Genomic DNA, 24,856 nt, shown 5'->3' on the forward strand with positions numbered 1-24,856 from the left:
CATCAAAGAGAGAGAAACTATTTTGGAGGGCAATGTCCGTCGTATATACAGTCATATTTGTGTTAATAGAACCCAGTTGTGGCTGGGATGCATTGTCTTTAATCTCTTTTCTGATGAGTTCAATTTTCTTATTAAAGAAATTCATAAAGTCATCTGCTGAGTGGGTGGAGCTACTGGGAGGAGTCCCTTGTTGGGTTAGCGATGCTACTGTACTAAACAAAAATTTAGGATCATTTTTGTTGAGGTGGATGAGATTTGAGTAATATTTAGCTTTAGCTGAGGTAAGCATGGGTTTATAAGTTATTAAACTATCACTCCATGCTTGATGGAAAACCTCAAGTTTAGTCGCACGCCATTTGCGTTCCAGCTTTCTACATGATAATTTCTGGGCTTTAGTTTCTTCTGTAAACCATGGGGTACGCCTTTTAGTGGCCCTTTTTAGCTTTAGCGGTGCTACAATATCAATGGTGTCGCGCAGGGCGTCGTTAAAGTTGTTAGTGAGGTTATCAATAGAGCCCACATAATTTGGGAAAGGTGCCATTACTGAAGGCAGTAGGTCAGTAAGAGTCGTCGTTGTGGCAGTATTAATGTTGCGGCTGCTATAGTAGTTATTATTATTATTATTAGTTTGTTGACAATGAGTCCGAACTTCGAATTTTATAAGGTAATGATCGGACATTACTTTAGTGTACGGGAGTATCGTAACTTTAGAGGTGGTGACACCCCTGACAAGCACTAGATCTATCGTATTACCGTTGCGATGCGTGGGTTCATTTATTATTTGTGTAAGACCACAGCTATCAATTATAGTCTGGAGCGCCACGCATGGAGGGTCCGATGGGGTATTCATATGGATGTTAAAGTCTCCCATTATGATTATATTGTCGGCGTGCGTCACTAGATCAGCAACGAACTCTGAAAATTCATTGATAAAGTCCGAATAGGGCCCAGGGGGGCGGTAGATGACAGCCAGGTGGAGAGGCAGCGGTGTGACAAACCTCACAGTAAGCACCTCAAACGAGTTATATTTATTATTTAGGTCCGAGGTAAGGCTAAAGTTTTTGTTGTATATTAGTGCAACACCCCCACCCCTTTTAATGGGGCGGGCAATATGCGTTCCCGCATAGCCAGGAGGAGACGCCTCACCCAGCGCAAAAAATTCGTCTGGTTTGAGCCAGGTCTCGGCTAGACCAACGACATCAAGATTGTTGTCTCTGATGACTTCATTAACTAATAACGTTTTGGAAGACAATGACCTTATATTTAAAAAGCCCATATTATAGGTAGTGGGCTGTTTTGAGGAGTTTTTGTTGAAAGTATCCGTAGTAGCAATATTAATAATGTTACGTTTATTATGCATAGTGCACTTTAAATAATTTCGACCATATCTAGGAATTGATATGACAGGAATTTTTAGATTGTTTGCCACCTCAGTAAAATGCATGTCCACCTCTGACGCAGAAAAAACATTATGTGAGTTGTATATTATTCTAGAAGAATTGCTATGTGTGCAGGGATTATCCAGCCTGGCGCTGGCTAGTTCTAGCTTAACAGACTCCTTATTAGCGCTTCTTTGTGGATTAGCATTTAGCTTTTTCGTTAGCCCCGCTAAAACGATATTTAGATATAGCAAAACATTTTTATCTACTTCTAGTTACTCTAGTCCAGGGGTCGGCAACCCAACATGTTGAAAGAACCATATTGGACGAAAAATACAACAAAAAAAATCTATCTGGGGCCGCAAAAAAATAAAAGCCTTATATAAGTGTTATAATGAAGGCAACACATGATGTAAGTGTCTATATCAGCTGTATTAGCCTACTATCAAAGGCTGACACAAATCTTTGTTGACAGTAATGTTGTATTTTGATTTTTTTTCTGCACATTGGAAATCACTAGTAAAATGGAGGCTTCTCACAGGATGAGATAACTTCTGGAAATTACTGGCTTATAATGGCCAAAGGTATAGATGTGTGTGTCCAAGTTTAATGAAACGGCAGGCTGTCTTCTTCTAATGGATTTATTACAATCTTTGCAAGCTGGGTAACGTTTGCTGTGGTCTGGAACAACATGGCACACAAACAACTATGAGAAATGCAGCCAATATCACATACAGATAATGTGTCATGAGACATGCAAATATAAATTAAATACACAGAAGACGTAAGTAAAGGAAATTAAATGAGCTCAAATATACCTACAAACGAGGCATAATGATGCAATATGTGCATCAATTAGCTTGCAGTCATGGATTGACCAAATATGCCTGATTAGCACTCCAGCAACTCAATAAAATCAACAAAGCTCACCTTTGTGCATTCACGCACAGCATAAAACGTTTGGTGGACAAAACGAGACAAAGATGGAGTGGCATAAAACACGTCTTTCTGTGGCAGCATCGGAGAAAGTTGTACATGTAAACAAACTACGATGAGTTCAATGATCGCTGAAATTGGTAGGACAAAACGGTGCTAGCCAAGTCCTCTCATCAGTGAAGCATGTTTAACACAAACAATTAGGAATGTTTGTTATCCGACAGAAAACATATCAAAACAAAAAATAGATATTTTTCTTCATCTTTTTCCATTTTCTTACATCCCTTAAAGAGGTCTGTTCCGCTCCCAATGTGGTGAACTGCTGGTGATTTTTCACAGAGCAAGAGTGGACCTCAGTGAGTCAAAATGTCACGTTTGATGTTTTCATTTGAAGTCCGAGTGCTCAAATTTGGCAAACAACTGTCACGAATAGACAAAACAAATATGACCTTAAACATCTAAAGAGAAGCACCCAAAATATAACTTGCACATTTTTGCCATGCTAAGAGCACGTTAGAGCTTTTCGTGAGCGACATAATTAGATTAGAAAATTAGCAACACCCGCAGTTTACATTGGCAGTTTTTTAATGTGACTTTAGGACGTTGATAAATTGCAATTTGCTCGAGTATCATCTGTTGCACATCATCTGTTCTCCGGCTTCTTGCCATGATTTATGGCGCTAAATCTCATCGTAGCTCAACGGCTTTTCATACATCACGTGGGCATTTAATTACTTCCCCCTTGGTGGAAGAGAAGAAAGGCAATTGCTGATCATAAAGATGCGGAACGTTTGGTTGTGGAGGGGGCACGGTCGCGGCTTTCTGGCTTGCTGCAGTTTCAGAGCTGGATTCTTCGTGATAGCGTTCTCTTGCCTTCTGTTGTTTGCCTACAGTTTGTTGCTGTTGTTCCTCCACATCAGTGTCACTTCCCTGATCAGAGTAAAGAGCGAATATGCATCAGCAACACCCTCCTGCCGCCATTTGGTCGATATTGTCTAGATTTCCACATCGATCTAAGTCACAGGCGTCAAACTCCAGATCTGGCCCGCAAACACCTGGAAATGATATGTGTCAATAAAGTACTTCATATTTTCTCATTAAATGTACAAACCCCGTTTCCATATGAGTTGGGAAATTGTGTTAGATGTAAATATAAGCGGAATACAATGATTTGCAAATCCTTTTCAACCCATATTCAATTGAATGCACTACAAAGACAAGATATTTGATGTTCAAACTCATAAACTTAATGTTTTTTTGCAAATAATAATTAACTTAAAATTTAATGGCTGCAACACGTGCCAAAGTAGTTGGGAAAGTGCATGTTCACCACTGTGTTACATGGCCTTTCCTTTTAACAACACTCAATAAACGATTGGGAACTGAGGAAACTAATTGTTGAAGCTTTGAAAGTGGAATTCTTTCCCATTCTTGCTTTATGTAGAGCTTCAGTCGTTCAACAGTCTCCGCTGTCGTATTTTACGCTTCATAATGCGCCAAACATTTTCGCTGGGAGACAGGTCTGGACTGCAGGCGGGCCCCGCTACCAAAATATTGGTATCGGGACAACACTACTGTAAATTGAAAAAAAAACTCCCATTTTTTTGCGTTGAACTTCTGTTGACTGAGCTGCGGTTGTTGTTTTTAACGGTGTGTTACTGTAAATGCAAATACGGTACATTAGTTTTTTTATGGTAGAAAAACTGGCAGCTAAGTTGCCGGAATAAAAAAAAAAAAAACTTGTTGTAAAACCCAATGTTAATTTAAAACAAACATTCGGGCAACCAAGCTGCCAGCTTTTTCCGTAACACCCCCTAAATTAAAAAAACACTATATTTTACAGTAAACTTTTGTAAATGTAAAGTTTTTACTGTAAAATATTGGTATGGGGACAACACTACTGTAAATTGAAAAAAAACTCCCATTTTTTTGCGTTGAACTTCTGTTGACTGAGCTGCGGTTGTTGTTTTTAACGGTGTGTTACTGTAAATGCAAAGACGGTACATTAGTTTTTTTATGGTACAAAAACTGGCAGCTAAGTTGCCAGAATAAAAAAAAAAAAAACTTGTTGTAAAACCCAATGTTAATTTAAAACAAACATTCGGGCAACCAAGCTGCCAGCTTTTTCCGTAACACCCCCTAAATTAAAAAAACACTATATTTTACAGTAAACTTTTGTAAATGTAAAGTTTTTACTGTAAAATATTGGTATCGGGACAACATTACTGTAAATTGAAAAAAAACCTCCCAGTTTTTTGCGTTGAACTTCTGTTGACTGAGCTGCGGTTGTTGTTTTTAACGGTGTGTTACTGTAAATGCAAAGACGGTACATTAGTTTTTTTATGGTAGAAAAACTGGCAGCTAAGTTGCCAGAATAAAAAAAAAAAAAACTTGTTGTAAAACCCAATGTTAATTTAAAACAAACATTCGGGCAACCAAGCTGCCAGCTTTTTCCGTAACACCCCCTAAATTAAAAAAACACTATATTTTACAGTAAACTTTTGTAAATGTAAAGTTTTTACTGTAAAATCGACGGTCTACTTAGAACAATTTATATCATTAATAACAAAATCCCGAGGCAAATTCATCCATTATTCACTGTTACAAGCAGCCCTCTGATGGCAGCCATAACTGCCATGTGGCCCTCAATGACAACCAGTTTGACATCCCTGCTCCAAGAGGGTTTTAGGTACACTGAACAACAATGGAATAATACAAGTCTCTCCTCATAGGAACTTCTGAGTCACTCCGCAGACCGACCAGAGAGACAACAACTAAAGGAGGCCCTTGAAGCTATGCAGGTGTGTTTTTGAGAAATGAACATTTACTCAACATGACGCCTCAACATTGACATGCTGGGTTTGTCTTCCCTTATTAGGACTTGGCCATGTACATCAACGAGGTCAAGCGGGACAACGAGACACTGAAGAAAATTAGCGAATTCCAAAGTTCTATAGAAAATCTTGTAAGTATTTGCACTTGATCATGACTCATCTGTAGTTTTTGGGTTGATAATAAAGGGGGGGGGGGGGGTTCATAAAGAAATACAATCATGTGTGCTTACCTGCAGGCTGTATTGATCTATATTGACATACACATACACAATATGTATATATAGTGTTTTTATGTTGATTTAATTTAAAAAATAAATAAATAAATAAATAATTTTAATTTTTTTTTTCATTTTTTTTTTTTTCATAAAGAAATACAATCATGTGTGCTTACGGACTGTATACCTGCAGGCTATATTGACATACACATACACAATATGTATATATAGTGTTTTTATGTTGATTTAATTAAAAAAATAAAAAAATAATAATAATTTTTATTTTTATTTTTTTTATTTATTTTTTTTATTTCTTGTGCGGCCCGGTACCAATCGGTCCACGGACCGGTACCGGGCCGCGGCCCGGTGGTTGGGGACCACTGGTCTACATGACATGTAACGGTGGTCCTCTGGTCAACATTTTGCAAAGTCTCTTCAGAAAGCGTCATTTTGTGTGTAGTGCGCAAATTTTCAGGATTTATGCAGATCCCAAATACACATCAGCAGGTACCAGAAGGTAAAAAAAGTTGGTTTCGCATAATATTGTGAAACAAAACGCCAGATAATATGTCTGCTAATGGGTGTCATTTTGCAGTCCTTATATACACACCATAGTAATACTTGTATCTCTGACTATGGTAGCCGTAATGGGCCGACAATCCATCAAGCGGTGCGGCTTCAACGTCATACTAAAACATTTTGACATATTTTTGAGTGACGTGTGTAATGTTCTATATTCTCAAAGGAACATTTAAAGTTTTGGTGTTGTTTACTGGCGTCATATTGCAGTCTACACGTATCTCTTATGTGTGACTGCCATCTACTGGTCACACTTATCATTACACCATGTACCAAATAAAATTGCTTCGAGGTCAGTAAGCACAACCAGAATTATTCCGTACATTAGTCACACCGGGTTATAAGGCGCACTGTCGATTTTTGAGAAAATGAAAGGATTTTAAGTGCGCCTTATAGTCCGAAAAATACGGTACGTCCCTCTATTTTGACCGCGTTTTCTCCCCGCCGTCTTTGTTGTAGTTTTTAGCGCTTCTTTAGCGAGTCTCCTGTTCAACCTATACACTATTTTGTAATAGAAATTGCATCAGCGGAGGACGCGTGTAAATGTCCGACCGAGCCTGTCTGCCCCACAAAAAGAGGATAGAGAAAAAGAAGGAATTTATTGACTACATCGTCAAACTACAATCGCAGACACTTGCAAAGTTCGTCAGGTAAAACTTTACCATAAATGTATAGTCCGCTGACATCACCTCGGGGAAAAACGACACAAATGGGGGAAAATTCCAAATTAATCTATTAAACTTTAGCGGAAGTATGAAGGAATGCAAGATTGTCTTATAAATATCCCTGCAATGCCTCCGCGATTTAATTTCAAATTGACTTATGCAGATCCCAAATACACACAACAGCAGGTACCAATAGGTAAGAACAGTTGGTTTTGCATAATGGGGCCCCTTTAAGTGATGATTAAGCTTATAGAAGTTGCATGTTTCTAATCAAGAGAATCACATTGGAACATGACGACGGATGGATTTTTTTTTAATGCATTCTAAATAGAGATGTCCGATAATATCGGGCTGCCGATACCATCGGCCGATAAATGCTTTAAAATGTAATATTGGAAATTATCGGTTTCAAAAAGTAAAATGTATGACTTTTTAAAACGCCGCTGTGTGGAGTGGTTCACGGGCGTAGGGAGAAGTACAGAGCCGTTGCGTCTCCCGGTCATTCTTGCAAACCCTCCCGATTTTCCCGGGAGACTCCCGAATTTCAGTGCCCCTCCCGAAAATCTCCCGGGGCAACCATTCTACAGAATTTCCCCCGATTTCCTTCCAGACGACAATATTGGGGGGCGTGCCTTTGCGTGCCGGCCCAATCACATAATATCTACGGCTTTTCACACACACACAAGTGAATGCAAGGCATACTTGGTCAACAGCCATACAGGTCACACTCAGGGTGGCGGTATAAACAACTTTAACACTGTTACAAATATGCGCCATGCTGTGAACCCACACCAAACAAGAATGACAAACACATTTTCGGGAGAACATCCGCACCGTAACACAACATAAACACAACAGAACAAATACCCGGAACCCCTTGCAGCACCAACTCTTCCGGGACGCTACATCATACACCCCCCCGCTACCCTAAACCAAAACAACATTAGGCATAATAATGTGTTAATTACACGACTCTATATATCGGTATGGGTTGATATGGGAATCGGTAATTAAGAGTTGGACAATATCAGAATATCGGATTTCGGCAAAAAAGCCATTATCGGACATCTCTAATTCTAAATATTAAATACATGTAAATAAAAGTACAATCGAAGACAATCTGAACATTCCGATTGCAATCGATTCAATGACCTGGATGATTGAGAATATTCACATGCAGTTCCGGAGTCAAACCACAACAACACACCGTTTGGAACGGATTAATAACGAAAGTCGAGGTACCACTGTGTATTTGTTTTATATCCATTACTCCTCATTAGGCTTTTGCAATCACCGGAAGGTGGAGGTGTACTCGAGCGAGGATGGCGTCATGTATTCTGTGTCTATTTGGATTCTCTGTGAGCCTCGGGTGCAGCTGAATTATTTATAAGCCCTCATTAGTCATAGCAATCAGTGAATTGACCCCGGACTGTCTGTGTGACCTCAGCAGCAGGTGAAGCTGGTGGAGTACGGGAGGCCAAAGATAGACGGAGAGCTGAAGGTTTGCTCCATCGTCAATCGTACTAAACAGGACCGGTGAGTCTCCTGACTTTCTACACTGCAAAAAGTGAAATCTAAGTAAGATGACATATCTCAAATAAGGGTGATACTTGCTTATTTTCTGTCTGATAAGATAATTCTTCTCACTAAGCAGATTTTATGTTAGAGTGTTTTACTTGTTTTAAGTGTTTTAAATGATCTCAGTAAGATATTACAGCTTGTTGCTGAGATTTGATGACCTATATTGAGTAAAACATGCTTGAAACTAGAATATCAACTGTTGCAAAGCTGTGTCATTAACACTTACAAGTATAAAACTACTTTTTTAAAGTAATAATTTCTTACTTCAAGCATGAAAAAAACAAAAATCATGACTTATATGCGCACTAATTGACTGAAAGAGCACGCACTTGATGCGATGATGTCATGTTATCGGTGGAAAAATGCATTTTTAGACGATATGATTTGCCTGAGCGGCTCGTAGACCCCGAGAGTAACAAGCGGTTGCCTTGTTGCCTTTCCATTAAGAACAATAAATTAGTTTTTAGTATAAGTTTGCTGGTTTCAAGAAATGTAATGCCGAGCGCATATCATTATGTCAAGATAATGGCACTAGCATTTACTTCATTTAAGAATATTTTTCAACATATTGAGCAAAAAGGTCTCTTTTTTATTTCTACCAAGAAAAGTGCACTTGTTATTAGTGAGAATATACTTATTTTCCTTGTTGTTCCTTTGTACAGGTACAAAGGAACATATTGTTATTGTAAGGTTTTATTATTATTATACCGACCCCACAAAAAACTCTAATTTGACCCACTTAACATGCTTCAAAACTCACCAAATTTGACACACACATCAGGACCTGCGAAAATTGCCATCTAATAAAAAAACCAAACCCCAAAAATCAAAATTGCGCTCTAGCGCCCCCTAGGATAAAACAAAAACGGCCTGTAACTCCCACTAGGAAGGTCGTAGAGACATGAAACAAAAACCTCTATGTAGGTCTGACGTAGACCTACATTTCATTATTTAACATCCTCGGGCAAAAACCAACAGGAAGTTGGCAATTTCCCATTTAAGACAAACATTTACTAAAAACACTCATTTTTGCCTCTTTGAGCTGTAATTTGACCCCCTTAAAATACTTCAAAACTCACCAAACTTCTCACACACATCGGGACTGGGGGGAAATTGCGATCTAAAAAAAAAAAACTAACCCCAAAACTCAAAATTGCTCTCTAGCGCAATTTTTGAGTTTTGGGGTTCGTTTTGGCTCTGTTTTATTGTAAAACAGAGCCAAAACTGCTTCTCAGAGGAGAACTCAGACAAAACTGCTTGTAACTTCCGGACATGAAACAAATACCTCTATGTAGGTCTCACCTAGACCTACATAGATAGATTGACATCCTTCAGCAAAAATCAACAGGAAGTTTGCTATTCCTCCTTCAAAACTAAATTTTTGTTACAACCGGTCACCAAACATCAAACTTTATCTCCTCTGAGCGCGTTTGTCGTTTCGGCTTCAAACTACTACAGGAGAGAGATTGAACCCTTCTGATTAAAAGTTGACGAAAGCGTTTTGATTCGTGCTACGGTTTTGATTTTACGAGCCTTCAAAGACCTCTGCTCTGCTGCTTCGATTTTACCACCGTCAACCACTGTGCCGCAACACCTAGGAAAAAGACACAGACACAACTTCCTCTAACTCCCAGTGCGAATATCGTAGAGACATGAAACAAAAACCTCTATGTAGGTCTCACTCAGGACTACCACTGGACAAAAGTATTGGGACACTTAGGACTAGCACCTGCCAAAGATGCGGACCCGACCAACGCTGCTTGCAGCTTTGATTTTATTTGTTTTGGAAAGCCTTGAAAAGCCACATTTTCTTGTTTTATTGGCAGATAATTTTGCTTCGTTCAAATAAAATACCCCTAATTTTTCTTTTGTTTTTTCTTGTTTATGAACACTGACTTTTTGCAGTGTGCAGAAAGGAACAAATGAATGTAAATAAATAATAATGACGTGTGTGTGTGTTTGTTTGTATCTCCAGGTATATATTCCTGTTTGATAAAGTTGTAATTGTCTGCAAGAGGAAAGGTTACAGCTACGAGCTCAAAGAGATTATCGAACTGCAGTCTTATAAAATGTCCGACGATCCCATGAACAACAGAGACATGAAAAAGGTAGGGGTGATGAAAAAGGGAATTATATATCAACATCTGGTGTAATCATGAGGACAATTGTCAAAAGGGCTGTCGGCAATGTAGAACTTAAAAGTAATGCTTTGTGCTCGTTCATGCAAAAACGGTCATTTAGGATTCATAAAAAATGTACAGCGGAGCATAACATTGGCTTTGTTTGTTTTCAATTTGCATGTCTCTGTCCATGTCGCATGTGTAACTGCGTGTTTTTATGGTGTCTTTTCTTTTTGCATGCTTACCAGTCAAGTGGAAAAATGGTAAGCTCAAGTGACACTTTCATTTACATCATCCTCTTTTTAATGATGGGCTAGTTCTGGCAGTTTTTTGGGGGGTGTCATGTGGCTACTGCACGCACCTTTTACCCATAATGGCTTTCATGCAGACCACATCGCTAAAGCATGTCGAGCATCATTGAGTTCTGAAATAAGTGAATGTACAAACCCCGTTTCCATGCGAGTTGGGAAATTGTGTTAGATGTAAATATAAACGGAATATATGTATTCCGTTTATATTTACATCTAACACAATTTCCCAACTCATATGGATACGGGGTTTGTATTTAGTCTGATTTGAGATCATGTTTTTTTGTCTCATCCTGTCATTGCATCGACTTATCTCACTACCGTCTGCTGCTTGCTGGTGTTTCCCCCCCCCTCCAGTGGTCTTATGGCTTCTACCTGATCCACCTGCAAGGGAAGCAGGGCTTCCAGTTCTTCTGTAAAACGGAAGAAACAAAAAGGAAATGGATGGAACAGTTTGAAATGGCCATGTGAGTTAATTTGACTGCACAATCAGCCTCTCTTGCATGTTCTTCTACCGCAGGGGTCACCAACGCGGTGCCCGTGGGCACCAGGTCGCCCGTAAGGACCAGATGAGTCGCCCACTGGCCTGTTCTAAAAATAGCTCAAATAGCAGCACTTACCAGTGAGCTGCCTCTATTTTTTAAATTGTATTTATTTACTAGCAAGCTGGTCTCGCTTTGCCCGACATTTTTAATTCTAAGAGAGACAAAACTCAAATAGAATTTGAAAATCCAAGGAAATATTTTAAAGACTTGGTCTTCACTTGTTTAAATAAATTCATTATTTTTTTTACTTTGCTTTTCATAACTTTCAGAAAGACAATTTTAGAGAAAAAATACAACCTTAAAAATGATTTTAGGATTTTTACACACATATACCTTTTTACCTTTTAAATTCCTTCCTCTTCTTTCCTGACAATTTAAATCAATGTTCAAGTAAATTTATTTTTTCTATTGTAAAGAATAATAAATACATTTTAATTTAATTCTTCATTTTAGCTTCTGTTTTTTTGACAATGAATATTTGTGAAATATTTCTTCAAACTTATTATTATTAAAATTCAAAAAAAATATTCTGGCAAATCTAGAAAATCCGTAGAATCAAATTTAAATCTTATTTCAAAGTCTTTTGAATTTATTTTAAAATTTTTGTTCTGGAAAATCTAGAAGAAATAATGATTTGTCTTTGTTAGAAATATAGCTTGGTCCAATTTGTTTTATATTCTAACAAAGTGCAGATTGGATTTTAACCTATTTAAAACATGTCATCAAAATTCTAAAATTAATCTTAATCAGGAAAAATTACTAATGATGTTCCATAAATTATTTTTTTAATTTTTTCAAAAAGATTCGAATTAGCTAGTTTTTCTCTTCTTTTTTTCGGTTGAATTTTGAATTTTAAAGAGTCGAAATTGAAGATAAACTATGTTTCAAAATTTAATTGTCATTTTTTTCGTGTTTTCTCCTCTTTTAAACCATTCAATTAAGTGTAAATATCATTAATTATTAATAATAACATAGAGTTAAAGGTCAATTGAGCAAATTGGCTATTTCTGGCAATTTATCTAAGTGTGTATCAAACTGGTAGCCCTTCGCATTAATCACTACCCAAGAAGTAGCTCTTGGTTTCCAAAAGGTTGGTGACCCCTGTTCTACCGTATGTCATTCGTCTTGCAGGTCCAACATCAAGCCTGAGAGAGCCACGGCCAACCAGCATAACTTCCAAATGCACACATTCGATAAGAACACCAACTGTCGAGCTTGCAAGATGCTGCTGAGGTAACGAGAACAAACACTGACATTTGTAACCATTGCCTTTCAAGTGATGTGTCAGGTTCAAACATTGATGACATCTATTAAACAAGACAAGAAGCAAGGAATTAAACCGAGACAGAATTCAATTTGGCTCAATTGAGGAGAGTCGCCTGTACACTTTACCCTTGTACAGTATCTCAGCACGCTCTAGGCGAAATATTGTACAACTCCTCCTTTATTTGACTTTCCCTCACCACATGACCACAGCTGTTTCCGGAGGGAAGTGGGTCGTAAACAGCGTTGCCTTTGGTTACGGAACAGTTCAAAAGAAAAGGTCGTAAACACTTCACAGAAAAGGTCGTAAACGAGTTCAAAAAGAGGTTCGTAAAACAGTTCAAAAAGGAAGTCGCCTGGATGGGAGTCTGGTCCTGCTTCCTCTCCGCTTTTGTAGTCCTTGGGTCAGACAATATCTTTCTGTTTGTTTCATTTTGTTCCCACCCCCCTACACAGTGGTTCCAAAGACAGCTTTTGATTCTCACCGGGCACTCAATGTAACACAATCAGTTTTTGTGATAACTTAGAAACAATTATTCTAACATGATGTCTACTATTCGTCTTCATCATCATATTGCACCTTAAGGGGTTGTTTTTCATCAATGGTAACATCAATCCTAGAATTTGATCATTAAAAAGGAACAAAAAGTCAACAAATACGCCATACCATCCAACAATAAGCCATGAATACCTTAACTCCCATAGTCAGTTCGGTTTCATTTGAATTTGTACAGTTGATACTTTGTCCAATTTTGAGGGGTAAAAAGTAGAGATCGGACTGCCGATATTATCGGCCGATAAATGCTTTAAAATGTAATATCGTAAATTATCGGTATCGGTTTCAAAAAGTAAAATGTATGACTTTTTAAAACGCCACTGTGTACACGGACATAGGGATAAGTCCAGAGCGCCAATAAACCTTAAAGGCACTGCCTTTGCGTGCCGGCCCAATCACATAATATCTACGGCTTTTCACACACACACACAAGTGAATGCTAGGCATACTTGGTCAACAACCATACAGGTCACACTGAGGGTAGCCGTATAAACAAGTTTAACACTGTTACAAATATGCGCCACACTGTGAACTCACACCAAACAAGAATGACAAACACATTTCGGGAGAACATCCGCACCGTAACACAACATAAACACAACAGAACAAATACCCAGAAACCCTTGCAGCACTAACTCTTCCGGGATGCTACAATATACCGTTTTGTGGGCGGGTCTTATTTACGTGGCTCACCTTCGGCGGCGTCTTCTCCCCGTCATCTTTGTTGTAGCGGTGTAGCGTGCAAGGACGGGAGTGGAAGAAGTGTCAAAAGATGGCGCTAGCTGTTTTAATGACATTCAGACTTTACTTCAATCAATAACGGAGCAGCATCTCCTCATCCGTGGCTCACTAGTCCAACAACAACGCCGGAAATGTGTCCCGTGAAAAAACGTCCGACCGGAACTCTCTAATAACTAAAGTTCCTTGGGTGAATAATGTAAGCTCACTACACCGGTATGTTTTAGCGCTTTCATAGCGAGTTAACTGACAGATATAAGTAAGAACTTTACACTACTTTATATTAGAAATGGCAGCAGTGGAGGATGAATGTCACATAACAAGAAGATAGAGGGAAAAAAATAAGTTTATCGACTACGGTGTCTACACGGACTACAAAGACGAACGCGCTCAAATTTTCAGGACTTATGCAGATCCAAAATACAGATCAGCAGGTGCCAGAAAGTAAGAAAAGTTGCTTTTGCATAATATTGCGAAACAAAACGCCAGATGATATGTCTTACCTTATACACACACCATAATAATACTCGTATGTAGAAGCACAGTACAATCCATCAAGCGGTGTGGCTTCATAGCTTACCAAAGTCGTACTAAAACATTTTGATAGACTTTTGAGCGCTGTGTGTAATGTTCTATATTTTTATTGGAACATATAACATTTTGTTGTTGTTTACTTGAGTCATATTGCAGTCCACACGTATCTCTTATGTGTGACTGCCATCATATTGCAGTCCACACGTATCTCTTATGTGTGACTGCCATCTACTGGTCACATTTATCATTTCACCAGGCACCAAATAAAATAGCTTGGAGGTCGGTAAGCGCGACCAAAATTATTCCGTACATTGGGCGCACCGGGTTATAAGGCGCACTGTCCATTTTTTAGAAAGTGAAAGGATTTTACGTGCGCCTTATAGTCCAAAATATACTGTATCTCAAAAAAACTGTCTCAGATGCCGTTCTACTCTGAAGTTGAAACCAATACATTCACAGTGCATTTTTACATACTCTAACTGCCTAACACAGGGATGTCCAAAGTGCGGCCCGGTGGCCATTTGCGGCCCACAGGTCATTTTTTAACGGCCCCACGGCCCATTTTAAAATACTATTAAAAAAATTAAAAACATAAAAAGTGGTATGAAAGACCTAACAGGTGAAATGTAACAAGAAAATGTTGCAATGTTTACTCTAATAACACAAAGCTGCCATGCAGGCTGTTTCTTGCTTTAAGAAATAATAATGAATGAAAATCAATGTCATTATGAATTATTGACCTATCCAAGGCTCCAATCACGTCACATTAAATATTGCACTTTGAGATATTTTTTGGGGAAAATGTTGCATATTTTGTGTTTGCCATATAAAAAATTAAGCTGTCTTTTTTTTTTTTTTTTAAAGAAGGGCCTAAAACGAACAAACAAAAAACATAAACAAAAATACAATTTATAATTGACGGATAGATCTGAAGTTGATCTCGAGATTATTGTGTTAAAAGTAAACAGTAAAAAAAATGTTTAATTTATTTTTTAACACTTTAATGAGTAGGACCCTTTTGGTTCCCCAATAATTTTTGTGTGATTTGTTTTTAAGTGTCATCGCTCAAAAAATAATAATGAATTAAAATCAATGGTGTTATGAGTTGTTGACCTTCTTAAGGCTCCAATTATTATATAATCTCAAATATTCCACTTAAAAATGTTATTGGGTGAAAATATTGCATATTTTGTGTTTTTTCCATAAAAAAACAGGGTTTTCTTTGACAAAAAGAGCATACGACTTAAATCTTTAAAAACGTTATATTGACAGACAGACCTAATTTTGATCCATGGATTTAAAACTTGAATAATAATAAAAATAATAATACTGAATAATGACACATTTTTTATATATTTTTTAACAAAACCCTTTGGGGTCCCCGGGATCAAGCCTGAGTGGAGGCCTTAATGTATATTTTTTATACATATATTGTATTGGTTTTTAAAATAAAAAAATATCAAAATGGCCCTCGCTTGCTTTGATTTTTCAGTGTGCGGCCCTCGTGGAAAAAGTTTGGACACCCCACTTGTTAAAATAAGTTAAAAACTTCCAAAGTTAGGATACAAAAACATAAAAACTATCGTAGAATTAATAATGAATTTTGAGGGTTTAACAGCAAAAAATATGGTATGTCGACCAAAATGAAGTGTTTTAAAAATAAAGGCAAAATCATGATATGACCCCTCTAAAACAACATATTTTACTGGTAATTTTATTGTAAATGTATACATGTTATTTAAATGGCTGAATAGTTATTTAGTATTAGAATGATATATCGTACGTAACATTTTCAAAGGCCCAAAGACAAATCTCTCAAGCTTGACCAGTTTTGGCTCTGCCAGCTTGCTATTGCTCGAAAAATCCAAGTGAAAACATCCTGGCTGTGGCAGAGTGGATATTTTTAAACATCCCCCCCGCCCCCGCTGTGTCCCCGGACACACCCCCTCTCAGCGGCGCCATCGCAGTGGGGATAACCCGTGTCACGGAATCACCGCGTCTGCCTCTGTCACACCAACGGCACTTTGTGTATTGACCCACACATTTCATGGCTGGCCTGACCTAAATCCCCGACCGGTGGAAAAGGCTCGGACCAGTGATCTCACTTCATGCTGCATGCTGATTACCTGTCATCATGTATGGCCCTTATTATTCAAAATTAATATGTGAGGAATGCTAATTCTGCAACTGTAGCATTGTATTCCTAAATTGTGCATGGACAAAGATAAGATCTTCTGGAGAAAAGTTCTGTGGTCAGATGAAACAAAAATTGCGCTGTTTGGCCACAATACCCAGCAATATGTTTGGAGGAGAAAAGGTGAGTCCTTTAATCCCAGGAACACCATTCCTACCGCTAAGCATGGTGGTGGTAGTATTATGCTCTGGGCCTGTTTTGCTGCCAATAGAACTGGTGCTTTACAGAGAGTAAATGGGACAATGAAAAAGGAGGGTTACCTCCACATTCTTCAGGACAACCTAAAATCCGGAGGTTGGGTCTTGGGCACAGTTGGGTGTTCCAACAGGACATCATCGGCGGTCACTCGAAGCGAATATGACGATCCTCCTGGTAGGGGGGGTATCCCTTTAGACTTAGACAAACTTTAATGATCCACAAGGGAAATTGTTCCTTTATGGAGGATGCCTGAGCGTGACTTAGTTTAACGTGGGGAGACTGGTGCACAGACAGTCACCACACGATCCTTGACAGATCCGGGTCAGGGTCCAGTGGCATGGAGTCCAAGACGACTGGGGACCATACTTGCCAACCTTGAGAACTCCGAATTCCGGAGATTGGGGAGGTGCAGGGTTTGGTGGTAGCGCGGGGGTGTATCTTGTAGCCCGGAAGAATTAGGGCTACAAGGGATTCTGGGTATTTGTTCTGTTGTGTTTATGTTGTGTTACGGTGCGGATGTTCTCCCGAAATGTGTTTGTCATTCTTGTTTGGTGTGGGTTCACAGTGTGGCGCATATTTGTAACAGTGTTAAAGTTGTTTATACGGTCACCCTCAGGCGCATATATTATGTGACTGGGCCGGCACGCTGTTTGTATGGTGAAAAAGCGGACGCAACGACAGGTTGTAGAGGACAGTGCCATCACGAAAATCGGGAGAAATTCGGGACAGTGGTTGCCCCGGGAGATTTTCGGAAGGGGCACTGAAATTCGGGAGTCTCCCGGAAAAATCGGGAGGGTTGGCAAGTATGCTGGGGACCCTTTTCTGCTGCAGCCTTCATCCGCCTTCCCAGCCGTTGTGGCGCTCCATAGGGTTAGCAATCATCCTCCGCCTGTTCCACCGTTGTGGTCTTGGGTTGTTATTTCCCCATATTTGGGCCCACGTGGAAGTGGGGGTGCCTTCTTCCGCCATCGCAGCCGTTGTGGTAGTTCTTAAATTTACCGTCTTCTGCCTGCTCCGCCGTTGAGGTCTTCACCGTATCCCTGGCTAGGGGGCAGTCAGGTACTAGGCCTTTGCCAAGGGCCACCTGGGGTAACAGTAACAGTAGTAAAGGGGTTAACCTCCTAGTGCCCCAAGACCCCATAGAGTCAGTCTCTGTCTCTGTTTTTTTGTTTTTTGTTTCTCCACTCGGGCTGCGCCCCGGGCTGATGTAACAGTTGGTTGGGGGGCGCATAATAAATGAAAATAATAAATGAAAAATAACAAGAGGGGCCTCCACTGCCGGATGCACTTTAACGTCATGCCCAGGACACAGGACAATGACCACCAAACACATGTCAAAAGTGGTAAAGGAATGTCTAAATCAGGCTAGAATGAAGGTTTTAGAATGGCCTTCCCAAAGTCCTGACTTAAACGTGTGGACAATTCTGAAAGAAAGAAGTCCAGAGTCCTAAGGTCAGCTGACCAACTGCTGTTGGCGGTCCCCAGATACAGGTTAAAGACCAGAGGGGACAGAGCCTTTTTCCGTTGCCGCCCCTAAGCTCCGGAACAGCCTTCCCCTCCACATTAGGTCAGCCCAGAGCCTGGGGGTCTTCAAAACCCTTCTTAAGACCTACCTCTTCTCGCTGGCCTTTAACCTGAGCTGAGTCCGCCCACTAGGCCACCATTTCTAGCCCCCCCCCCAACCCCCCACTTTCGCTTAATTTTTTTTTTTTTTTTTTCAATTTGTCTTACTTTTATTATATTATTATTTTCATTTTGCAATTTTACTTTTTTTATTCAAACTCTTTTACCGTATTGCTTTTGCACTATCTTGTTTAGCTCATTCATTGTTTATGTTCTTTGTTTTTTTTTTTTTGCTCTATGCTTTTTAACCTGTAAAGCACTTTGGTCCAATTTAAAAATTGTTGTAAATGTGCTATATAAATAATTGCCTTGCCTTGCCCATGTTAGAAAACCAACACATTTAGCTGAACTGCACCAATTTTGTCAATAGGAGTGGTCAAAAATTCAAGCAGAAGCTTGTGGATGGCTACCAAAAAGCGCCTTATTGCAGTGAAACTTGCCAAGGGACATGTAAGCAAATATTAACATTGCTGTATGTATACTTTTGACCCAACATTTTCAGTAGACCCATAATAAATTCATAAAAGAACCAAACTTCATGAATGTTTTTTTGTGACCAACAAGTATGTGCTCCAATCACAAAAAAAAAAAGAGTTGTAGAAATGATTGGAAACTCATTATGTTCTTTACAAGTGTATGTCAACTTTTGACCAGGACTTGTATATTGGGATCAAAGACTCATCACAGATGCATTTCTTTGTGTGTGTTCTGCAGGGGCATCTTCTATCAGGGTTACTTCTGTTCTCGGTGTGGAACAGGAGCACACAAAGAGTGTCTGGAAGTGATCACCATCTGCAGGATCAGTACGTCTCTCTTCATACTTTATATCACATTAGAGCACATCGGATAAACCCCACTCGCTTTCCCGATAGCACACGTGACATGTCGAGACAAGACTTGGAAAATATACCCAGATTTTCACTCATCAAAGCTGTGAAACGCTAAAGCACAGGCGTCAAACTCAAAATGTGGCCCGCCACTTTATTTTATTTGGCCCTCGAAAGCCTGGAAATAATATGCATCAATAATGTACAGTAACTTTTCTTAATTAAAGGTATTCTTTCTTTCTATTTTGGGAGAAAAATATATATTTGAACACCTTGCAAATGATGTTAACTTAAATATTGTCTAATTTTGCAAACATATATTATCAAACATTCAAACCGTTTTTTTAAATAGAAATAAATACTAATAATAATGATTTCAAAGCAAGTTATCCATCAAATTGTGTGATGTAAAAGTAGCAATAGATTTCATGGTAAAATGGTGAAATTTACTGAGGTTTTTACAGCATTTTTCTCTAAATGAAAAAAACAGTACTTTTTTAAAAAGTAATACACCAAAAAATCTACAGTTGATTTGTGGTAAAAAAAAAAACGACAACAAAAAAACTGGCAGCTCAGGTGCCAACATTTTACTGTAAAATTGCAGGTTTTTTTATTTACAGTAAAAAAAACTAATGTACATTTTATAGTAAAATTCTGGCAACTGAGCTGCCAGTTTTTTTGTTGTGTTTTTTTTTTTTTTTTTAATTATTTTTTTCCCCCACAAATTCTACTGTAAAATTGCAGTTTTTTTTATTCACAGTAAAAAAAACTAATGTACATTTTACAGTAAAATTCTGGCAACTGAGCTGCCAGTTTTATTTTATTTTTTTAATTGATTTTTTTACCACAAATTTTACTGTAAAATTGCAGTTTTTTTATTCACAGTAAAAAAACAAATGTACATTTTACAGTAAAATTCTGGCAACTGAGCTGCCAGTTTTTTTGTTGTGTTTTTTTTTTTTTCCCACAAATTTTACTGTAAAATTGCAGTTTTTTTTATTCACAGTAAAAAAAACAAATGTGCATTGTACAGTAAAATTCTGGAAACTGAGCTGCCAATTTTTTTGTTGTGTTTTTTTTCCCCCACAAATTTTACTGTAAAATTGCAGTTTTTTTTATTCACAGTGAAAAAACAAATGTACATTTTACAGTAAAATTCTGGCAACTGAGCTGACAGTTTTTTTGTTGTGTTTTTTTTTCCCCACAAATGTTACTGTAAAATTGCAGTTTTTTTTATTCACAGTAAAAAAACAAATGTGCATTTGACAGTAAAATTCTGGAAACTGAGCTGCCAGTTTTTTTTTTTTTTTTTTCCCCCCACAAATTTTACTGTAAAATTGCAGTTTTTTTTATTCACAGTAAAAAAACAAATGTGCATTTTGCAGTAAAATTCTGGAAACTGAGCTGCCATTTTTTTTTGTTTTTTTTTACCCACAAGTTTTACTGTAAAATTGCATTTTTTTTTATTCACAGTAAAATAACAAATGTACATTTTACAGTAAAATTCTGGCAACTGAGCTGCCAGTTTTTTTTGTTTTACCACAAATGTTACTGTAAAATTGCAGTTTTTTTATTCACAGTAAAAAACAAACAAATGTATTTTCTTATTTTTTTTTTACCATAAAAACAGAAGTAATGTTTTTCCATTTACAGTAGACTACACTACATTTTGAGGTGAAATTATTGCAATTTACCATATTTTTATTGACATTTTAGTTCTAAAAAATCTACTAATAAAATGCAAATGAATGTTTTTCGATTTAATAATGATTTCAAAAAGCAAGTAATCCATCAAATTGGGCAATGTAAAAGTAGCAATAGATTTCATGGTAAAATTGTGACATTTACTGTGTTTTTTACAGTATTTTTCATTAAATGAAAAAAAAACAGTACTTTTTTTAACTGTAATAAACTGTGATGCCGTTTTGGCATTTGCAGTAATAGACCGGAAAATCTACAGTTGATTTTGTAGTAAAAAAAAAAAGACAACAAAAAAACTGGCAGCTCTTGCCTAAATTTTACTGTAAAATTGCAGTTTTTGTTTTATTCACAGTAAAAAAACAAATGTACATTTTACAGTAAAATTCTGGCAACTGAGCTGCCAGTTTTTTTGTTGTTTTTAAAAAAAAAAATTATCACAAATTTTACTATACAATGGCAGTTTTTTTAATTCACAGTAAAAAAAAAAAATTACAATTTACAGTAACATTCTGGCAACTGAGCTGCTAGTTTTTTTGTTGTGTTTTTGTTTCCTTACCACAAATTTTACTGTAAAATTGCAGTTTTTTTATTTACAGTAAAAAAACAAATGTACATTTTACAGTAAAATTCTGGCAACTGAGCTGCCAGTTTTTTTGTTGTTTTTTAAAAAAAAATTTATCACAAATTTTACTGTACAATGGCAGTTTTTTTAATTCACAGTAAAAAAAAAAAATACAATTTACAGTAACATTCTGGCAACTGAGCTGCTAGTTTTTTTGTTGTGTTTTTGTTTCCTTACCACAAATTGTACTGTAAAATTGCAGTTTTTTTATTTACAGTAAAAAAAACAAATGTACATTTTACAGTAAAATTCTGGCAACTGAGCTGCCAGTTTTTTTGTTGTTTTTTTAAAAAAAAATTATCACAAATTTTACTGTACAATGGCAGTTTTTTTAATTCACAGTAAAAAAAAAAATTACAATTTACAGTAACATTCTGGCAACTGAGCTGCTAGTTTTTTTGTTGTGTTTTTGTTTCCTTACCACAAATTGTACTGTAAAATTGCAGTTTTTTTATTTACAGTAAAAAAAACAAATGTACATTTTACAGTAAAATTCTGGCAACTGAGCTGCCAGTTTTTTTGTTGTGTTTTTTTTGTTGTTTTTTTTTTTTACCAAAAATGTTACTGTAAAATTGCAGGTTTTTTTAATTCAAAGTAAAAAACAAATGTACATTTTACAGTAAAATTCTGGCAACTGAGCTGCCAGATTTTTTTTGTTGTTGTTTTTTTTACCGCAAATTTTACTGTAAAATTGCAGTTTTTTTTATTCACAGTAAAAAAACAAATGTACATTTTACAGTAAAATTCTGGCAACTGAGCTGCCAGTTTTTTTGTTGTTGTTGTTGTTGTTTTTTACCACAAATTTTACTGTAAAATTGCTTTTTTTTTTATTCCGTAAAAAAACAAATGTACATTTTACAGTAAAATTCTGGCAACTGAGCTGCCAGTTTTTTGTTGTTGTTTTTTTGGTTTTTTTTTTTTACCACAAATTGTACTGTAAAATTGCAGTTTTTTTTATTCACAGTAAAAAAAACACAATGTGCATTTTACAGTAAAATTCTGGCAACTGTGCTGCCAGTTTTTTTGTTGTGTTTTTTTTTTCTTACCACAAATTTTACTGTAAAATTGCAGGTTTTTTTTAATTCGCAGTAAAAAAACAAATGTACATTTTACAGTACAATTCTGGCAACTGAGCTGCCTTTTTGTATTAATATTTTTTTTTTACCATAAAAACACATGTACTGTTTTTCCATTTACAGTAATATACACTACATTTTGAGGTGAAATTATTGCAATTTACTATATTTTTTTGACATTTGAGTTTAAAAAAAAAATCTACTAATAACATGCAAATTAATGTTTTTTTTTGTGCCCAACAAGTGTGTGCTCCAATCACTCTATCACAAAAAAATAAGAGTTGTAGAAATGATTGAAAACTCAAGACAGCCATGACATTATGTTCTTTACAAGTGGATGTATACTTTTGACCACGACTGTAACAATTACTTGAGTGATAGCTCTTATAATAGAACAGCCTTAAGTCGAGGTACTGTACATTAACCCTCATGGTTGATTACATTTTGTTCACTTCCTGTGCAAAATAAAAGGAAGATGTTATAACAAAACATTAAATGAGCTGTTTCTGATTGTCTCAATCTCTCACCTCTCCTTCCAGATCCTCATGACTTGGTGAGTATTATGTGCATTATTAATCATCACCTGGAATCATCCTAATGATGCTCTATTTGCTCCTCGTCTACAGGAACCTGGCATGTCTTCAGGTAATTCTAAATCCTCCATCAGTATGATTGCAGTAACAGTTTATATTTCACAGCACAACACAGCTCTCTACTGCCATCTAGTGGAGATAACTGTTCCCTTCCCCTAACACAACCTTATGAGCTCACATGACCAGATTCTAACCTCCTATTTTCCCTCATATTCATGCATGCATATTTATGTTTACAAGAAAAACCTGACAAAATAAATCCAGCAAAGTGTTTTTGTGAATGCATTATTCTGAAAATGAAAACATGACTGCATGTTGTGTGTGCAGGTCCCAAGATGGTAGCAGTGAGAAACTACCACGGCACACCCACGCCCCCAGGAAAGATGCCGCTCTCCTTTCAAACAGGAGACTATATTGAGCTGCTGAAAGGAGACCCTGACACTTCGTGGTGGGAGGTAATAATCATCATTATTAAGTAGCAGCATATACACTGCAAAAACTGAAATCTAAGTAAGATGAAATATCTCAAATAAGGGTGATATTTGCTTATTTTCTGTCTGATAAGATCATTCTTCTCACTAAGCAGATTTTAAGTTAGAGTGTTTTACTTGTTTTAAGTGTTTTAAATGATCTCAGTAAGATATTACAGCTTGTTGCTGAGATTTGATGAGCTATATTGAGTAAAACATGCTTGAAACTAGAATATCAACTGTTGCAAAGCTGTGTCATCAACACTCACAAGTATAAAACTACTTTTTTAAAAGTAATCATTTCTTATTTCAAGCATGAAAAAAAAAAATCATGATTTTGACACAATTGTGTCTCATTAAAACAGATGACAGCCAAATGGACTTTGCAGTTTTATTGTCAATGAAACAAGAGAAAACACGTACTCATATAGTAGTACAGTTGGCACAGTACAGTAAACTGACAGTTAATATTTAAACATTTAACATTTCAATCTATTTTGAACAGAAATAGTTCATGCATATTCAGATGAATTCTTCAAAATTACAATAAAAAAAAAATTGGCTGTGAGCCGGGCTGTATATATGCGCACTAATTGACTGAAAGAGCACACACTTGGCGCGATGATGTCATGTTATCCATGGAAAAATGCATTTTTAGACAATATGATTTTCCTGAGCGGCTAGGAGACCCCAATTTCACCACCAGGGGGGCAAATTCTCTATTAGATGCAACGGTTTTCCGTATTGGGACCATGATTTATGTCATCACTTGTTCACTGGTCCTCATATGGAAGCTACTTTTCCTTGTTGATGTCTCAAGAAGGGTAGCAATACAACAACACACACACACACACACACACACACACACACACACACACACACACACACACACACACACACACACACACACACACACAGACACACACACACACACACACACACACACACACACACATTCTTGTATTTGTTACTTTCTTGAGACCTCTGAAAAATGCCTTCCTCTTAAGGACCACCCTTTCTAGATATATAAAGAGTTGTATTTACAACATTAATAATATATACATACTATGCAAATATAAAAAAGGCAAGCTTTTAGTTAAAAAAATAATTGCTGAATTTTTGGTTTCTAATTGGTTTTTAATCTTCATTATTTACTTCAAGTTATTACAATATGTCTCTATATACAAATGTATTAATTTTTTTTAAATTAATTTTGGGGCACATTTCAAGTTCTTACACACACTTGTTATTTCATATGTTGGCCAGAGGGGGAGCACTTCAAATTTTTTTCACACACAC

The 24,856-nt window shown here is 37.0% G+C and overlaps 1 protein-coding gene across 1 annotated transcript in view; it reads left to right on the forward strand.

Moving 5' to 3' along the window:
• Positions 1–24,856, forward strand: part of LOC133638631 (guanine nucleotide exchange factor VAV2-like) — a 190,884-nt gene that overhangs the window by 129,525 nt on the left and 36,503 nt on the right. The window contains exons 10-20 of the mRNA XM_062031422.1: positions 5,048–5,116; positions 5,194–5,280; positions 8,056–8,144; positions 10,165–10,297; positions 10,558–10,572; positions 10,975–11,084; positions 12,294–12,395; positions 18,983–19,071; positions 23,034–23,047; positions 23,121–23,139; positions 23,415–23,542. Of these exons, the coding sequence (XP_061887406.1) occupies positions 5,048–5,116; positions 5,194–5,280; positions 8,056–8,144; positions 10,165–10,297; positions 10,558–10,572; positions 10,975–11,084; positions 12,294–12,395; positions 18,983–19,071; positions 23,034–23,047; positions 23,121–23,139; positions 23,415–23,542 (855 nt within the window). The remainder of the gene's footprint in view (positions 1–5,047; positions 5,117–5,193; positions 5,281–8,055; positions 8,145–10,164; positions 10,298–10,557; positions 10,573–10,974; positions 11,085–12,293; positions 12,396–18,982; positions 19,072–23,033; positions 23,048–23,120; positions 23,140–23,414; positions 23,543–24,856) is intronic.

This window comes from Entelurus aequoreus, linkage group LG21 (genome assembly GCF_033978785.1).
Source record: "Entelurus aequoreus isolate RoL-2023_Sb linkage group LG21, RoL_Eaeq_v1.1, whole genome shotgun sequence".
Taxonomy (NCBI): Eukaryota; Metazoa; Chordata; class Actinopteri; order Syngnathiformes; family Syngnathidae; genus Entelurus; species Entelurus aequoreus.